Raw genomic sequence first — 19,677 nt, forward strand, 5'->3', positions numbered from 1 at the left:
GTCGTTAGCGTTGTCAGCGTCGTGTACATAAAATTTTATGTTTCTGTACCGGAAAGCGCAATATTACACACTCACATTCACACTCCGATAGAGACACATCATCATCGTCAACGGCCGACCGACAACTTTAGTTATTTTTATAACTGTTTCGCATGAAATTTGTTCAAGAGCTTAGTTTGCTTCTTGGCTTCTTGGGCCATCGCGGAAGCATTGCACGCACACGCGTTTCTCATTAGCATTGCGTTTATTGCTCTTCGCCACTCGACGCGTTCTTTAACACAATAAACGCTGCAAACTAAACGCGCTCAAATCGCCCGCAAGTCGCGCGCGTTTTTCTTTTGCCTAACGGTGACAATAATCAGGCCAAGTTGCAGCTTTAATTAACGATGCTCTCCATTCAAATGACTGTTCAATTAATAAACCTCATTTATTGTTAAAAGTGTCAATGGTTCTAGTTTAGCTTTTTATGCCAAGCGCACATAAATCGCGCTCAAATCGCGTGCGGCTTCGCAGCGTTTTCTATGGCATTTGATCAGTTTTCATTAGGGGGCCACATCTGTGTGGCACGTCATCTCTACACATTTTCTAATCAGTGTCATCACCTCAACACCCATCGAATATGCCCCGAGCCACGCCCAGGGGGCGTCAGTTGGCGTAGGCTGTCGGCTTATGGCTTTGACTCGAGCTCTGACTCTGGTTATGGCCCTGACCGTACTAGCCAAGTTATAAACGCCTTTTTTTCCTCCATATTCCAGCTCAATGCAACTAATTTTTTGGCTAAATTGAAATTATTAGCCGGCAACTGTGGCTAATGATGACAAAATGTGTCATACTGCTGCCCACACATTGTCGTCTTTAGCTGCTTTCTTTTGCTGCCGCCCCTCACCCCGTCCCCCACCAGATCCAGTCACCCTCATTTGTGCGGCGCGTTTATTATGACAAATAGTGCAGCACTTTAGGCTCCAAATTGCCGTTATTCGGTAAGACTCGGTAAGACTTGGTAAGACTTGGTAAGACGCTTGTTGTAGTCGTTGGCCTTAGGCTTAATTTGCCTAGTTATGAAATGCGTTTTGCGGAGGCGGAGGTTGTTGTTGTCGTTGTTGCTGTCGTTGTTTGTGTCGTTGTTTGTGTTGCTGTTGCCTGACCCATTTTGGATGCGGCAAGCAGCGAAGCGTGCAACGAATCTCTGGTGGGCAGGCCAGCCTTTGAAACAGATGCAACATGACAAGCGCTGGCAACTCGTTTTCGCTTCGCGCTTCCTGCATCAATTAGCGCGTTTGTATTGCATTTTGGCTACACACACACACACGCAAACACACACACAGCAGTACTTGTCGATAGATAATATTTATGTACATGCATAATCCATAATAATAACATCGACACACAACAATCATAATTGGCCATACAAGTCCATCAGCTCAATCAAGCCTTCAACGTCTAACGATGTTTTTATTTTTTTTTGGCCTTTTGAATCTGATAAATCTGATAAGCAACAACAATGTCGGCTTGCGTGTGTTCTCAAATGATTTTAATTATAGATATTGACAATCTGGCGATGCGAAATTGAGACTTAAAACACAACAAATCTCACACAGGAAAAAAATCCAATGATTCTAAAATTCAAGTTTAAAATTTCTTTTTTTTTTTTTGTTTGTGTAGCGACTGTAGAAATGGGATCGGTTTGGTTCGTTGTACCCACGAAATATCAGCCAATTATGCGAATGCTGTTAATGAATGTGGGCGACACGTCGGTTTGCCTTTAACTTATCTATAAGTCTATAACTTTATGCAACGACTTCAGCTGAAGTTGAGCTCGGGTAATTTGCGCCTTGCGACGGCGACGGCGACTGCGTTTTGCGTCTGCGCAGCTGCCTAGAGAAAGTTGTCTTTGCCCAATTTGCAAATGACGTTTTTTTGTCAACGTCAACAGCAAATGCAGCTAACAGCGCAAACGGTAAACTGTAAACTGCAAATGGCAAATGGCAAACAAATGGCAATAAAAGGCAGTGCCAAAGACTGCACGTTACTATTTTTGTCAACCCAGTGGAGTTTTTTTTTGCCATGTCCCCTCAATGCAGACAATAAACCAGAAATCGCAGTCATGCGCCAAATGAAGCCAAAAAATCAACAGTGAACAGTGAGCAGTCAACAATCAGTTGCAGCAACATGTTGTAGCTGTTGTTGCTGCTGCTGTTGCTGTTGTTGCTGCTGTCTGTGCTGTCATTGTAACAAATCAAATGAAAGTGAAGCAGCTTCTACAATTTCACCAGCAGCAATCATAATTGCAGACAGCAATTAAGCTGCTGTCAAATGTTGCCAGCTACTCAGGCAGTTCGTGTTACAGTTGCATGTTGCAAGTTGCAAGTTGCTCGCTCGCGTCACCCCCGCCTTGACGTGCCTCTGTTGTCAACGGCATTTGACTCTGACAATGCGTTGATATTTTCCGACAAGCAAATCAGCTTGCAACAAACACAAAAATAGCCTTGCCACGAAAATTGCGCCAATTTGCTGAGACTTGCGACTTGCAACTTGCTACTGCAACTCAAGCTCTCGGCCAGTTGACAGTTGTCAGCCGGACAGGGACTTTCTTTTTGCCAATGCCATTCCGTTTGGGCCCAATTGATACAAAGTAGCCAAGATTTTTTGCTCGCCATCAGTTTGAAAGCGCAAACTTAAAAATCGAACTCAAAAACAATGAATTTTTATTTGAACAAGCTTTAGTTTTGATATTCGAGTGGGCATTGATCGGGAGAAAGGTTATTCATATGCCAGGGATTATATAACGATCGTTTATTCAGTCATCCATTCAGCTTATATTGAGATTGAGAATATCCGTCTCAAACATCATATGTTTGTAGTTCATCTCAATGACATTAAGCCCTCCACATTCTATTTACCCAACTCACATAGCTTAACCTATGAATCTGTCCGATCAGATGCTAACCAGGGCTGCAGCATCAATGTCTGGCCTGCTTGACCACTTTGCTTGATCACTCAAAGTGTCATTGCCCAGTTGAGTACCCGAAGCAACAAATGCTGCACTCATTTTTCTAACCATACACACACACACACACACACGTAGATATATAGAGTTGCCTGAAGTGCCATTGAAATTACAATGATCTTCATATGTTTTTGGACTGATCGAGCAAACGTCAAGCTACCAACAAAACCCGCAAAGCAGACAGAGATCGAGTTGTAGATGAAGATGGAGATGGAGACGCGCATCTGCTTAACATTTGTCTATACTTTTGGGTGTGTGTCTGTGTGTGTGTGTGTGTGAGTATTATTTAACCAATTTGTTGTTGGCCGCTTACTGACTCTGGCTATGACCTTCAATGGTCATTTGTACAAAACAAAAAACAAAGAGCTGGCCAGGCCTGGACTACCTTATGGCCTGGCCTCTGTCTTGGCCTGGCCTGGCCTGGCCTGGCCTGGTCTGACCAGCAGACTTTGCGTCTCTCTTTCCAAATATTTTGACGTCGTTGTTGTCGATTTGGATGCCGACTGCCAGCCAACAACTGGTCAATGTCAATGTCAGAAATTTGTTAAAGTGGAAAATTTGAATTGTTGCTGCTGTAACAGAGTTTCCTCTGACGGAGTGTCTGATATTTTAGGTTCAATGCTTGCTAATAAGCTGAGCCTACAGCTGCTTGATTGATGTGCGTTTTGGGGATTACATGGCACAGGCAGTTTGACCTTTAAAGTCACTTTTTTGTTGTGATTGCTGCTGCTGTTGCTACACACAGAGAAAAAGCGCATAGCAAAAACAAATAATTACTGAATTACATAGAACTTAGCTGCTATCAAAGTTAAATGAATCTAATACATAATCAAAGCGAAATACGTCAAATTATATTGAAAATTGTGTTTTCTTTCATATTTTAATTTTTTGTTAAAATCTATTTGTGGTTTATTTGAATATTCAGAAAAATATTATAGTCAAATAATTTTTTGATATGTATTATAGAATTCTCAATGTGTTCTAGCTTGTCTGCAATGACGAGTCAGACTTTCCTTATTTTTACACTAGCTAAAAGCACTAAAAATACCCACTCTAATGATCGTTATTTTGAACCAGCTTGTTGCTTAAGATATTTATTTCAATTTTATATATGTATATATAATTCATTTTATATTTTGTTCATTATTTAAGTGGCTACTCTTCAGATTGATTAGTTAGGTCACTAAAGCATCGAGCAAAATAGTTAATTAAAGTGTAGACATTAAAATATCAGATTATTTTTCTCTGGGTGTATTTATGAATGTCATTGCTGTTGTTGTTGCCTATGTTGTGGTTCTATCTGCGCTGTGAACGTATGTATCGATGCCTTGGCATCAGCAACGGCATCGGCATCAGCAACTGCGTGCCACGCCCGCGTCGCAATGTTGCAGCTGTGTGGCAAGTCTGCAGCTGAGCCTGAGATCGAAACCAAGACCAAAACCGAGACTGAGACTGAGACTGAAGCTGAGACTGAGACTGACACTGGCACTGTGTCTGCGATGGAGTCTAAAGTTGAATTGCTAGCACAATGCTGATTACATTTAGCGATAAATTAGCCAATGAATACAATTAAAAAATGTTGCCCATGACGAGGCTGCCACAAGGGCACAGACCTTGGGCAGCACAATTCTAGAAAGGCCCCAAGGGCATTAATTGTGTACAGGCGATGTAAGTTTCGTTTTGTCGATTTCTTCAAAATCAATTGCATTTATTTTATTTTGTTATACATTTTATATTGCTGCATGAAACGTTGTGTGCATTTAAAAAAAAAAAAGAGAAAACGACACTCACAGTGCCCGAAGGAAGTTGTTGCCCCAAACGAAAACGCCGATCGCTGATCGCTGATCGCCTTGGCCATTGTTGTGATTGTGATTGTGACTGTGACTGTGACTGTGATTGGCGCATTTACATGTCCAATTGCCCATAATCAATGTCAATGTCATGGCCAGGGTCTGAGCCATGGCCGGGACTCACATTGGGCCCCCGCGTTAATTGTGTCTGGCGGTCATCGGCAAGAAATCGCTGCAGTCTTTCAGCTGGAAAGGATGTTTTCACCTGCAGTTGGCGCAGGCGTTGGAGAGACTGTAGTAAATGGGCTGGCATTGATCTTGTCGAGTGTAATCTATTAGCGGGCAATTGCAGTTGCATTCGAGCCAATGGCACTGACAATCCCTCAGCTGCATTTGTTGCATCCTCAGCTGACATTGATGACTTGACTGATTGATCGTTGCTATTAATTTCATGCGTTGACATTCTTTGCGGCCAGTTGTCGCCTTTGTCCATGTCGTTCTCCCTGTGGTTGTTGTTGTTGTTGTTGCTGTTGTTGTTGTTGTTGTTGCTTGTCGTCTTGTCCGACTCTAGTTTTCTCTGCAGTTTTCCCCACATGCTCGCTGTCAACTGTCGCTTGCCGCGATTCGGAAAGAATGGATCGTCAACGTTGTAAAGATCACGCAATTGCAGTTTTTTACCCCGATGCGGATAGAACGGATCGGTCAGTTTGAACATGTCGTGATGCTTTTTGCCGCGATTCGGGAAAAATAGATCGTCATACTTGAAGAGATCTTTGACTTTGTCGCGCTTGCCGCGATTTGGCACAAAAGTCTCGTAGCGATTCAACAACGCATCCAGATCGGGGGCATTGTGGTGTTTACGCCCTCTCGGGGGTATAAATGGATCGTCCTGTGATTTCAGCTCATCTGGATGTAAGAGGTGACCAGAGGAGTGAAATAGAGGAAGAGGAATACGTGAAACTATGCCTAGCATTTTCAAGAGCACCATTCAATGCGTGTTGCAAGTTATCATTAAGAATATGCCATGCCACATGCATTTTAAACAAAAACGAAGCATGCAGAAACAGAAGAGAAGAAAAGAGAAGAGAGAAGGCGGATACTTTATAATTTCAACACCTTGGTACTCGTTACACCCATGAAATTATAATTTATGTTTCCTCACCGCCCAGTTGGTAACTATCCTCCGAATTCTGTTTCTCGCGCCGCACGAGAACGTAACGCGGTTCGTCCACAATCAAAGGTGGCTCCAAGTGCCCTGAAAAGTTGAGTTTCTTCCATATGAACATGCCCGGATGATAAAAGTCAGCGGCATTTTCATCCAATTTAGCATCTGTATGCTGTTGGGGATATAGAAGCTGCATGGCCCAATGCAGGAACTTGACGAGATCCTGTTCTCCCGTGAGTAGTAAGAACACCTCGTTGTTGCTATTCTTCAAGGGAAGATCTTCGTTGGAGTCCGTGTCCATGTCTGTGCTATCGTCAGCGGTATCTTCATAATCCGAGCCCAAAGGCTCCTGCATTTCATATAGTTGCTTTTGCAAACGGGCGACAGCTTCTCTATTTCTAGAGGAGAGAGAGAAGAGAAATGGCATGCGAGAAGTGAGAACTGAGAAGTGAAAACTGCTGTTTGAAATTCAATAATGTGATGTCTATGTTAAGATTAATGACGCATCATTTGTAACACGACGTCACTTTAAGGATCGTCATTGTGCATCATTTCTGGAAACATATTTCTTTTAATGTGCGTGGGCTGCTTAGGTTTCAATTACATATGTGTTGTCGCTCTGCTCGGTTTCTCTTTTCTCTCTCACTTCACAGTGCCTGCCTTAAATTGATGAACATGTCTGTGTACGTGGGCTGCCTTCAAACAACAATGGAACCTGGAATGGAAGATACTCGGAAGATACACTGTTGACCCAGAAAAGCCCTCCCAAAATGTTATGCCGAATTAGCCATAGACTTGAGCGTTAATCTCTCTGTCATGTCTGCTCATCCAATCAATAGTCAATTTTAGGCAATTCCCCCATATAAATTGCTGTGTAAAATTACAAATTAAAAGCACAAAAAATACAAAAATAACAACTGAAAGTCGTAGAGTATGCGGGCTTAAGGCCAATTAATCGACGCATTTAACAAATCAACAGAAACACAAAACGAACGAAAACACAAGAAATGATTAATCGTCATTTAATAGCAAGAGCACCCTGATGCCCAATCATTATTCATCGCCATACCCCTTTAAAGTACACCCAATTTACATGATGCTAACTTACCCTATTAAGTGAATAAGACTGACAGGATCTTTTAACTTAAATTAGTTTTTAATAATTATACAATACAATATACAATTATACAGGGTGTATAATCAGAAAAGTATTCATTATTATTCTCACTTGCTACGAACAGTTAATACCCTTTCTTTTAGCTTCTTAATGAGATTTATGATGCATTTAACGATTTTAAGTGACTCTTTCAAATTTGTACATTCCATTTTTAGATTCTTTCTTTGTGTGTAAGTTGTCTTACTTGTTTATACAACTGTTCTAATAGTAGGCAGTGATGAAAAAAAAAATTGAATTTTTCAATTTCGATACAAAATCATATTAGTGATCAAGTAATGATAATATTGATATTCCGCTAAGAAATCGATTAAGATTTAACAAAGTTATGACAGTTTGAAGTTTTTGAAAAGCGTTAAGGGGAAAGTATGGAAAAATTCGACAGTGATGAAAAAAATTAAATTTTGCAATTATGATAATCAAATTAGAGACCAAGTAATGATAAAATTGACATTCCGCATGAAAATCTTTCAAGATTTGACAAAAATTGTATCATATTCAACCAGCTATCTTTTAAATTGAGAGATAGTGCTGGCAAATACCTTTTTATTTGTTGATTCACACTTTTTTCTCACTTTTATAGGGATACAGTAGAAATTCGCAACCGGGAATTCACCAATGAAATCAGTTCATTGTGTTAAAGTTTACAAAGAAGTTCATTACAAAGAAGTTCAATATTGTATACTTCTCCAGATTGGTTACACGTTAGATATTTTGTTTAAAAAATATTATAATACCCCCAGCAAGAGAATAAGCTATATATGTAACAATGAAATTTATTGCCAGACATATATTTTTCGCTTCTCAGATGCGGTAAAGGGAAAGACGCTTTTTAGCTTTTAAGCTGAATGAAAAGTGAAACTCAACTGGCAATGCAATTCTCGTTTCGGGCCAATGAATTTGCTGACAGTTGGTATTTTATAAAAATAAATCAACATATGTTATGTACTCGTATACACTCTCACATATGTAAGTATACGTATTTGCCGCTGAGTTGAAACAAAACTGCAATCGTTGTACTGATTTTTTCACGCCCATTAATTGGTTTTGCGTGTTTTTGGCCGACAGCCAAATTGTCGACGATTTGTTGCTCTTATTGTTGTTGATTTTTTTTGTAGGCCCTGGCGCCCCGTTACCAAGTTGTCCAGTGTCTACAGTCGCTATAATCAAAAGGGTTAACCCCGAACCTTAACGCGATTGATAAATTGCAGAGCACGTTTAATTGGCTTATTGTGAACTTAAGAGATGCCAAGCGAACGGAACTGAGGCGAGAAAGTTTTCGGACACTTTCTGATGCCACAGTGAACCCCACTGAATGGCATGTTGATTTAACCCGCCAGATCGCCACCCAGCCACATGCTTATCCTCAGCTCACCTGACCGCCAGCATGGCTCGATTGTATTCCCGCGGACAATTGCCGCTTGCCTGACAAAGTCTGCCCCAGTATTTGTGTGAAGTGGACTTGGACGTGGGCGTGGGCGTGGCATATTTGAGTCCAACTCCAGTTCCAGTTCCAGCTCCCGCTCCATGTCCATGACCATGTCTCTGTGCAATTTCCTGCGGCGCTGATTGCTGTCGTGCCTCTAAATCATAAGCCTCGCTCAATGCTTTTCGATTAAAATCCGTGGACTGCGGTTGCTGCTCCACTTCCATGTCATCGTTGTAGGGCAAATTGTTTTTGCCAGCCGCCGCTGTGGCAGACTCCTTACTGTGCAGCATATCGCGCAGTGCATCGACGTTGCTGTTGCCGTTGCCGTTGCCGCTGTCAAACAGGACGCGTGCATCCTTTTTCCAACGAGACTGCTCGTGCCGCTGCTGTTGTTGCAGTTGTTGCTGTTGCTGTTGCTGCAGCTGTCTCAAGGCCACCGCCTCCGTGGCAGAGATAAGCGATGGTGGCAAAGATAAGACCACATTGCCTTGGCCGTTGTTGGCGAATCCACCGCCGCAATAAATCGCCAGGCAGACACTGAGCCAGGCGAGCGTGAGCCTCATGCTGTCTGGACTCTCAGCTCGCAACTCGGCTCTACGTCTGGCTCAATGTGTATATCGTCTGCCTCTGGGCTCCCTCGATCGGAATGGCCGTTCCAATTTTTGCTCGTCGGGCACTTTGATGCTGTGACCGCTGCGTTCTTCTCTCTCTGCTCTGCGAAACTGAAAGTGGCCGTGGACCAACTTCACTTTTTATAGCCGCCAAGTCCGCCAAGATGCCAAAGTCCGCCAAGTCTGCACATGGAGTTTTGGGAATACGCTCTGGACCTCTGGCTTTCAATATGAATGAAGCATGTGTGTTTGAACGTGTGTGTGTGTGTGTGTGTGCGTGTGTGTGACTATTGTTTGCCTAGTGCATTCGACCATGAAATTAAATAAAAAATTGCTATTGTACTTATGACGCGCACTGTGGCGAACTGGGAAATATAAATGCTGCCACTAGAGATCTACTCCCACCAGCCGAGGAAATAGAAATAGCATTTATAGTTACACATTTCAATACCTTGTCTTAATATTTCCTTTTTTTTTAACAAAGAAAGCTGTCAAAAGGTGCAACTAAATTGAAGTCAAAATACAATTAGGAATTATTACAATTAAAATAAATTAAATTTCAATTTTAGAACCAAAATAACATCTATGGAAAAAAAGCTACACTAATTTAAATTTCCTTACTACGAGTATTTAGCTATTTAAAAAAAAAAATATGTATATATATTGTCAACTACTTTTTAAATTAAAGTTTCAAATATTCATAATTAGAAAAAACAAATTCTATAAAATTAAATGATGTGCAACCAATTTCTCTAGGTATTTAAAATACAGAGAAAGAGTATCTCGAAATTTAATATGTTTAGCAAGAAATTCTGCCCTTTCTAAAGTAAACTGTTACTTGGCTTCGTTGATTGTTGCCTCGCTCTGGGAAAGTTTCGCTATGTTCTCGATCTGGTCTCTTTGGTACAAATTAGCCGACAACTTCTCACACGGCAGGACAAATGAGGCAGCGTCTCTGCCAAAACATTCTCAGCGATAAAAATCACTGCCGCACAGACTAAGGCCATGTGGCAAGCTCCACTTGGAGTCGGCTCCTTCTTTCATGGCCAATAGATGTTGGCTACCTATGTGAATTTATTACTTGCTAATGCTCGATCGCATTTGTCTCCGCTTGCTGGAAGGGCTGCCTCTTGTCTCTTGCCTCTTCCCGCTTGCAACACAAACACAATTGTTGAGTAATGAGCTCGGCACGTTATTAATGTCATTGGGATGCAGACTCCGACTCAGACTCAGAGTGGAACTTGGACTGGGCCTGTTCTCATTCTCGTGCTGGCGCAGCTCTTTTGTATCTCAGGGCCACGATTTTTAATTAAGTAATTCGCTGACTTTGTTAGCCCTGTGGCTCCTCTGTCTGATCTTCTTTAGAAACTCTTTTCTTCTCTCTTCTGTGATCTTTCTCCTGCTTTTGCTGTAGCTGCTGCTGCTTTTTTGTTTAATCTGGCTAACAAATTGCTTCATTTCAGTTTATTTGCATTTGTTTGTTGTTGTTGTTGTTGCTGCACGTCTTGACTGTTCTTTTCTTTATTTTGTTGCCTGCAGTTCGTGTGTCTGCATTTTTCGTATGGAAAGGAAAAACCTTTTGCTGTCGTTGCGGTCGTGTTCTAATTTATTTGTCTTTGATTGTGCCCATGTCTCAGCCTCAGCATCAGTTTCTGCCTCTGAGTAATGTCTGATCGTGTCTTTAACTTTCTGCATTTGCTGCTCTGTTTGTTGGTTGAATTAAGCAAACATATATCATAGTTGAAGCCATTAGAAACTGGCGCTCTGGGCGCGATTAATAGTCGTCTACCGGCTACTGATATATGCACGCAATTAGAGTGCTAATCAAAACGAAGCTTCAAATGAATGTGCAACTGCAACTAACAACTCGTATTCTAATTGCAGCTGGAAATCAACGAGGTCTTCGAGCTGCGCAAGGCGCAACGTCTGCAACAGCAGCTGCAGGATCAACTTGATGCGGTGCGGCAAGCGGCAGCAGCGGCTGTGGCAGCCAAGCAGCTTGATGAATTGTCGCGTTCTACGGAATCAGATAGTGGCTTTGACAGCAGCAGCACAACGGCGACAACAACAACAACAACAGCAACAGCAACAAGTTGCAACAACAGCAAACCAGTGACAACTAAACTAAGAGCCTTGCCGCCGCCTCCTTTGAGCCCAGGATCAGCTTCAAGTCGACGGCCTTCACTGACAACAACAACAACATTGCCGCCTGATGATGTCAACATTTGGGCAAACAAATTTCTACGTGATTTGGACAATCTAATGGGTGGCGATCACTTGGCACCACATCTAGCAGCATTTGCTGACAACGATTCCTCGAGCACTTCGCCCACATCCAGGACAGCTCCCATGTTGCTCTCTGCGGCAGCCAATGCAGCTCTACAGAGTCGTCTTGGCAAGAGCACAGCCAGCCAAGTTAACAACGAACAGCATAATGGACTCGTCTTGAAACCGGAGAAGCATGTAAGTCAAATGAGCACATAAATTCTCCAACTGAGATTTCATAATATGAAATCGCTTGGATTCTCAGTGTAATCTGTGGCACGATTTCCACACAGCATATATTTTATGTAGGTTAGATAAAAAGCGCTTAAAACAAAGGCATTTAATCTAAAGTCAAACAATGTTGTCCACACATAACGCATTCCCCCCCTCCCACTCCCCTCACTCTCTTGCACACATTCTCTCGTATTTTTGCCCCCAATCGTTGCAAGAATGTTCCCTGCAAGAACTGATGCCATATGTTCCAAATGTTATGCCGGATATCGCATATCGAGCAAGTGAAGCGCGTGAAATTTATGTGCGTTTGCCTCTCTGTGTGGCAAGTTGCAAGTGGCAAAGGGGTAAGGGCGGTGACAGACAGTCACCACTTGAATAACTTAAACTCTGAACTGTTGAATAGATACAAAAAATAGAATGATGAATAAAACAGCAGCCAGTTTTCATGATTTACCAGTTGCATTGACTATAAAATGAAATAATTGGGGAACTCTTCAAATAATTGATATGAAAGATATTTCAATGTGAAATTTCAATATAAAATGTGTATAAATTAATGTGAAATACAAAAATATGTCTCAGTTAAAATTAAACAGACTTTTGATAGGAATTTACCAATAGAAAGATTTTGATAAGAGAAATATTCAATTTTAGAGATTTTCCGAATCAATGCCTAATTTTTTAAGTTAGTCTATCTATATGAAAATACTTAAAACTAAAACCTTTTTGAATCGATAGGGAATTTTACAAGTTAAACAATTGATATGAGAGATACTCATATTTAAGGCATTTCGGAGTAAAAACTGCCTGTTGCAACATGCAACAAAGTGTTAGTAACTGCGGTCACCAACCACATCTAGCTTCAACTTTGGCTGTAAACTCGATGACCCACTTAATCCAGACATACTCGTAAACCATAAACCAAAGCCCAGAAACCCAAGCAACTTGTTAGCTGTCTCTGGCTTATCATATCAAATAGATCTAATTAAAACATTTATAAGCCAGAGCCAGCTCATAAACGGCACTGAGCTTGCGGTCTCTCTCTTTCTCTCTCTCTCTCTCTCTCTCTCTCTCACTGTCTGTTGCTTAAGTAGTTTGTTTGTTGCATATGCTTAGCATACATTTCGCTCAGCTCAGCGTTCGTTGTGATTATCAGTGGAAAAACCTCAAAATGACAGCAGCAACAGCAACAACAAAGTAAATATTAATTTTCAAAACGCGTGCCATAACACACAAAAAAAGATACCACAACAAACAAAAAATAGCCAAAATGAATTTGTGGCTAAACTGAAATAGACACGACTAAAAGCGACACACAGCAACTTGGGCAACTAATCGTTGTTGAATTTCTTAAGGATTTATACAAATTTCCAGCAGTTAGTCGCATACTTGTATGAGTCACTGTGCTCCTTCTGCTGATAGTGATAATGATAATAATAATGATATGCAAGTCTACTCTCCCTTTCTACCAACTGTCAGCTGTTGTGTCTGTCTGTCTGTCTGTCTGTCTGTCTGTCTGTACGTCTGTCTGTACGTCTGTCTGTCTGTCTGTACGTCTGTCTGTCGCAGTAGCTTGTGTTTTGGGAGCAAGCAACAGGAAACTCATGTCGCCTCTGCTTCGCTTGTTAAATATTCCATGACATGCATGAGAAATATTTGGCGCAATTTCGCTCATGATTCCAAAATCTGTTGCCAGGCTGAAGTTGAAAATGTCGTTGCTGTTGTTGCTGTTGCTATGTGAAATTGTTTTCCCTTTAAGAGACAGGCAATGTGGGCGCATAATTGACATTTAGCCAGAAGCCTTAAAATGTAGACAGTTTGGAGCTGTCATATTTCGCAGTAATCGTTCAAGTAAAAGTGCCAATTAAAATCGCTTAAGTTTCGAAAAACCTGCAGTGCCAATAATTAACACCGAGAATGCGGCACTCTTGCTCTTCTGCATTCGCCACAGTTAGTCAGTCAGTGAGTTAGTGAGTCAGTCAGTCACTCAGTCAGTCAGTCAATGATTTATACGCTTGCAACGACAGTATAAATCAAAGACAGCAGCAAGCGGCAACCTTATCGAGGACACAAGTGCGTGCCTCGTTTGCCAAAATGGCCCAAAACATCCGGACAAACTGTCAACGAAAGTAAAGCAAAAAAAAACCAAAGCAAAATCAAAACCAAAAAAAAAGAAAAAACAACGAAAAACAGATGTTTTTCTTTCGAAAGGTGGAAGAGGCAACGAATTGGGTCAATATGCCGCCCTGCGGCACAGACTGATCGGGGAGAGAATGGAGATGGAGATGGAGTTGAAGATGGAGACGTGGTGGTGCACTACCTGCAGAGCACTTCACTCTGCCCCAGCTGTCAGCACGTTGCAAGTGGAGCTGTTGCTGCTGTGGCAGACCAAGTGGAACCCAACGCCCCAATTTAGTTGCCAGTGATGTTTATGAGGCGCGCTCAGATTGCTATGAAAGTGAATCTTCAGCTTCAGCTTCAGCTTTAGCTTGGCATGTGTGGGGCATGCAACACAGACGCAAACACAGTGCAATGCAATCCAATCCACGCTTAATGATGACGAACCAGATGCAAAATGAACTGAACAAAGGCTGCGCACACAAAGCTTTTCACGCATCTCAACGAGCTGCAAGTAATGTGCAACGCTGAACGTGCAACAACGCGCTGCAACATCAATGGACGGCAAACAGAGGACAGCGGACAGAGGACAGCGGACATTGGACAGTTTTGACTTAAGTAGAACTTGCAAATCACTGCAAGGCAAACAAACATGACGAGCCACGAGTGAAGAGACTGAAAAAAAAATAAGGGAACTCAACTCTGGGTCGGACTCTGAGACTGCGGCTGACTCTAAAACGATGGGCTGGGCAGGCGTTTAAGTGTTTTGATTTGATAATTATTATCAGTGGGCATGCGTGGCCGCAGGCAGTCAGAGAGGCATGTCCAATCGATTTGCGATAGTCTGGAGTCAGCCAAGGCGTTGCCTTCCCTTTCTTTCTGGGTCAGACATCAATAAATGTGGCACATTGGGAATAAATATGAAGGCGTTGCCCATTGCATTTGTCATTTACATTACATTTTCGAACATTGATAGATGAGATACAGGCACAGACTTGTACATACTCGTTTCAATTTCTTGGGACACTTTTATGATCAATTAGTGGCATTTATAGTTCCCTATTTTCAATGCATTACTGAGATAACCACAAAAAGAAAACCCCCGTCAACAATTTTTATTCAATTTTATGTGGCATTTTGTGTTCATTTTATGATGCTTTTCATTAACTAACCGAAGCAAACATTTGATTTCTTTTGGATTCCAACTATCGTTGCTGTCGTTTGTCAGTTTGTTGTGAGAAATTTTCCGATTTTATTGCATTTAAATTGGCTCTTGCCAGCGTTTCGGCTATCGAGTTCTACTGCAGTACATAAAATTCATTTTATTTCCAACCATTCCCCCTAAAAGATCGTAAAACGCGTCACTTTCAATAACAACAGATTTCCAAATCGAAAAGAAAAATCAAAATTAAGACAAACTTAAAAAAAAACAAACATATGTTAAACAAGTTCAACTTTGGGTACATTAATTGAGAATTTTGTTAAGTTTTTTGATCAAATCGCTAAATTAATTGAACGACTGCAACAATAAATAGCCGTAAAATGGAAAAGTTTTATTAGTCCGTTCGATCTATATGGTGGATTCTGGCCTGGCGCCCGCCTGGCTATACATAGTCATGTGTAGATGCCCATAAAAGACGCGTCGGTTGCCAGCCCAATTAATGCGTCGCCGGCGAGAGTTGTCGGCTCATTAACACGCAGTTGGTCAGCACAACTTCGGGTATTGGCAGCAGTATCGATATCTGTATCGGCATCAGTATCAGTATTAGTATGAGTATCGGCCATCGGACTTTATTAATAATTCATAGAAACTGTTGTGCCGTCGCATTCGGGCAGCTGCTCCATAATGCATTACAAATTTTGATTGCAGCAACAGTTGCTGCCACAGCCAACAGCAGCAACTGAGCCATCGTTTTGGCATACAATTCCCCAAGGATATCTCTCCTTACCAACTGCATCCTGTGTGCAAATAATTACATTAAGCCTTGTCCATATTAGGTTTGGAGTTGGTCTGAAAACCAAACAGAGTACAAAGTACAAGATGAAAAGTCAAAATTGTAGAATCTTTTGACTCTTTGTTAGAGCTAAGACTTGACAGGAAATTCTTTATTTTTATTAAATTTATTATTTGTCCCAGTTGCTTAACTAATTATTTTCAATCAACAAAAGCTGCTCTTGTACTTTATACATATCATAATTCATACACAACAGCCATATTTTTTTTCCCTTTTGACTCCCCTTTCTCCATGTTTCATTCCCTCTGTATTCTTTGGCCACTTCTGTTACAGTTTTACCAGGTTTGTTGGCCATTTCACTGCCGTTACAGTTGCCCCTAAGCAGAGCTGCCTGAGTGTTCACGTCAACAAAGTCAGTGGCAGCAGCAACAACAGCAACAGCTACAACCTGCTGCACAGTCGCTTTGGGGCATGAATACACAGATACCTCACCACACACACACTTATGCACATTCTGTGTTACTTATTTTTTGTAGCAATAAATCATTTAAATCAATTTCCGCCTGTTGCAGTTGATTCAAAATGAATTTTCGCTGCCTTCCCTCCCCTCCCCTTGCCACATCTTGTTAGCCCGACTTAAACCAAATTGTCAATCGCTTGCCAAAGGCTTGTAAATCGAATTGACATAACGAACTTAACGAATGCCCAACTTAACGAAGGCTGCACCACCTATTTTGGTCAATTGTCGACATTGGCGACAGGTGACAACGACAGAGTTGCCAAAGATGCGAAAGATACGCAAATTCTGAACTGTTGTTCGTAGAAAACTCTGTCGTATAAATCATAAGGCACAACAATAGCAAATGTTTCTATATAAAAAAGAAGACGTGTTTTTTACTCAGCGACCACTTGAAATGGCATCTCTTTTGTGGAGATTCCACAGAAAACTAACTCGCCAGCGATTTGCATAAAATACAAATTCTGAGGCTGTAGCTTCTTCTTCTTCTTCTTCCACTTGACAACGCTCAAAAATGCCATTGATATTTCCATTGGCATTGTTTTTGTGCGACTGAAAAACGTGAAAACGCCTCGTTGCAGCCATAACCCCAGGCCAGTCTATAGTCCCGCTCTTCAGGCTCCAGCCTACAATCCGCAGTCCCCAGTCTCCAGTGTCAGGCTCATTATGCATTCAAGGTCCTTGCGTCTAAAATGTTGAGGTTGTGGCCCTCGAATCTGTCAGCGCTGTGTTGTGTCGACTTTTCTATATTAAACCTGACTGACTATATTTTAATACTTTGTTTCCTTTCTCCTCCCTCTCGTCGCCATCTCTCATCTTTTGGCTCACTTTGCAGGCAACCATTCCTTTGCAATCGTTTAACCTTGATTGCGGACGCACTGAGGCGGCTGCCAGGCCAAGCGTTGTCTACATGCGAACGCTGTCGGCGCCGGGCGGCCACGTTGCACCACCGAAACTGGTGGCAGGGGGCAACCAGAGTCAGCGCAAGAGTCTCGCCTTGTCCGCATTTAATGGGCATGCAGAGACAGCGTCGGCAGCAGCAATGTCAGCAACTCATAAGCTGACAAATTTCCAAAGTGCATTGAAAATCGAAGAGCTCACGGCGGCAACAACAACGGCAACAACAGCAACAGGTGATGCTGCAACTGCAACTGCAACTGCGACCACCATGGATGATTTGAAATCTAGACGACAGCGTCAATTCAGCAGCGAGTTGGAAACGCCGTCCATGCCGATTTTGATGCCAAAACGGGTGGGCATTAATCTTGCAACAGTCGCGACGTCGCCAACATTGACGAGCAGAAATGTTATAACTCCGCCGCCAGCAAAGACAGCAACAGGTGGAGCACAGCTGAGCGCGGGCAAAGGCGCCGCCACGCCTGGTTATCTGGTGGATGTGACCAAAAAAGGATCCACCTCAACGATATGGACCTCGGAGGAGTCCATTCTCCGCAGCGTTGGCGCCGTCGATGAAGACAACAAGTGAGTGTGCCAATAAAGACATTAAATTCAATTCTCAACTTACACATCTCTCTCTCTTTCTGTCTCTCTCTCTCTTTCTCTTCCATCGCTTAGCTCCACTTCGTCGTCTTCGGCCTGTGAGGAGGCCACAGGTGTGCTGAGTTCCGGCAAATCCGGCATATCGCTCGACTCCTCGGGACTGGACAACGACAACAACGAGAGTGGCATAGGCACGGCGACGCCGCCTAAGGACATGTCCTACTGGAAGAGCCACCATCTGCAGCATCATCAACTTCATCATCACCACCACCATCATCATCATCATCATCATCGGACAGGCGGCAATGCTAATGACAATGAATCCGTGAGCAGCCTGGAAGCGTTGCGTAAAATGAAATTCCAGAAGAGCGGCTCAGTGGCCTCCTCCGATGATCCCGATCTGCTGGAGGTGCTCAGCCTGTGCGGCAGTGGCGGCGAGGCAGCCAACGAGTCCCAGGACGACATGCTGGACGAGCAATCCGCCAAGCAGCTGCCGAACAAAGCAGAGTATGATGAGTGCCAGGATGAGTTCGAGTTGCCGCAACATTACTACGACTGTGACTGCACCGATGGAGATGCGAGCAGTGCCAGCGGTGGTGGAGGCACTGCATCCATTACCACGCCAGTGGTGCTGCGTCGCAAGTACAGCGCTGCACCGCCCATCATGGTGCCACTGCCTTGTGTGGCACGTCGCAACCAGCGCAGTCTCTCCCTCGACCATCAGCACCAGCAGCACCACCAACTGTTGCTGCAACCACGCAAATTGCTGCCCCGTCACAATCACAAGGAACGCGCTCAACTCTCATTGGCGCTGCGGCAGGAACCCTTCCAGTCGCTGCTCTCACCGACTGCCACAACCGTCACGCAGTTGCACCACTTTGTCGAACTGCCCTCGCCCAGCAGCGCCTCACTCCACAGCGACACGGGCGGCATTCAGGAACTCACCACCAAATCCAACTCGGCACCACTTCTGCTCAAGGAACGCGAGCACAGTCGGCGCTGTGATGACTTTGCCGCACAGCATCTGGTTAGTATTGAGGACGAAGTCCAAGAATTGCCAGTAGATCAGAATTATGTGGAGATATAGAGTTAAATCAGTAAATTAAGAATACGGAAATCAGAGATAAAGTAAAGATAAGGGAATGACTGGGATATTACCGAATAATCTGAATATAATACCAATAAAAGAGTATATATTGAAAATCCAATGGAAAAATATGAAACTGTTAATCGTTGCATTAAAGTTTAATGATTAAACAGTCATTTAATTGAAATCAAAAATGTTTACATTCAATATTCAATGTGCAATCAATTAAATCAAAAGAGTACAATCATTAATGATTTACTAAAAGTGTCATTTTGTGATGTGTTAAGAAACTAGAAAAAATTTATTTCAATCATTTGCCATAAATTTAATGCAGACTAAATTTTTTACAATCATAATAAATGTAAACATTTTTGATTTCAATCAATATGCTGAAAATATTTGTATAAATTTTGAAATTGCAATCCAAATGATTGCAATTTTCACAGCTTTGGTAATATCTAAAAAACATTTATTTTATTGCCTACATATTAAATCGTTGTAAATATATATTTATATTACTGTTAAGACATCTTCGATTTATTTATTGTTTCACCTTTTTATCTATCTGTCAACATATAATCTATGTGCTTTCTACTATTGTCTTTTCGATTGTTTATCTATTTCTATCGATCTGTTCATTTATCTATCGATATATTTATTTATTTATTTATCGATCTTTCCATCAATCTTTCTATGATAACCTTGATCATCCAAATACCACACCATTCTATCACTATCTATCTATCTAACAATCTTCAATCACATTAACATATTCATATATATAAGTTAGTTATAAATCATTAATATATGTTTTGTAAGCTGGTT

The 19,677-nt window shown here is 42.1% G+C and overlaps 2 protein-coding genes across 3 annotated transcripts in view; one reads left to right on the forward strand and one right to left on the reverse strand.

Annotated features, from left to right (window-relative positions):
• The window catches only part of LOC117791834 (rho GTPase-activating protein 7), a 99,487-nt gene that overhangs the window by 59,578 nt on the left and 20,232 nt on the right, over positions 1-19,677 (forward strand). For both annotated transcript variants that reach the window (XM_034631731.1, XM_034631732.1), the window contains 3 exons: positions 11,061-11,639; positions 17,101-17,747; positions 17,841-18,792. In XM_034631731.1, coding sequence (XP_034487622.1) covers positions 11,061-11,639; positions 17,101-17,747; positions 17,841-18,792 — 2,178 coding nt within the window. The remainder of the gene's footprint in view (positions 1-11,060; positions 11,640-17,100; positions 17,748-17,840; positions 18,793-19,677) is intronic.
• On the reverse strand, positions 4,689-9,137 carry LOC117791909. Its single transcript, XM_034631842.1, has 4 exons — positions 8,968-9,137; positions 8,512-8,898; positions 5,960-6,360; positions 4,689-5,703 (listed from the first exon to the last, which is right to left on the reverse strand). Exons 1-4 carry the CDS (start codon positions 9,126-9,128, stop codon positions 4,913-4,915), a joined length of 1,740 nt encoding a protein of 579 aa, XP_034487733.1. The 5' UTR covers positions 9,129-9,137; the 3' UTR covers positions 4,689-4,912.

The sequence above is a fragment of the Drosophila innubila genome (assembly GCF_004354385.1).
Source record: "Drosophila innubila isolate TH190305 chromosome 3R unlocalized genomic scaffold, UK_Dinn_1.0 2_E_3R, whole genome shotgun sequence".
In the NCBI taxonomy this organism is placed as follows: Eukaryota; Metazoa; Arthropoda; class Insecta; order Diptera; family Drosophilidae; genus Drosophila; species Drosophila innubila.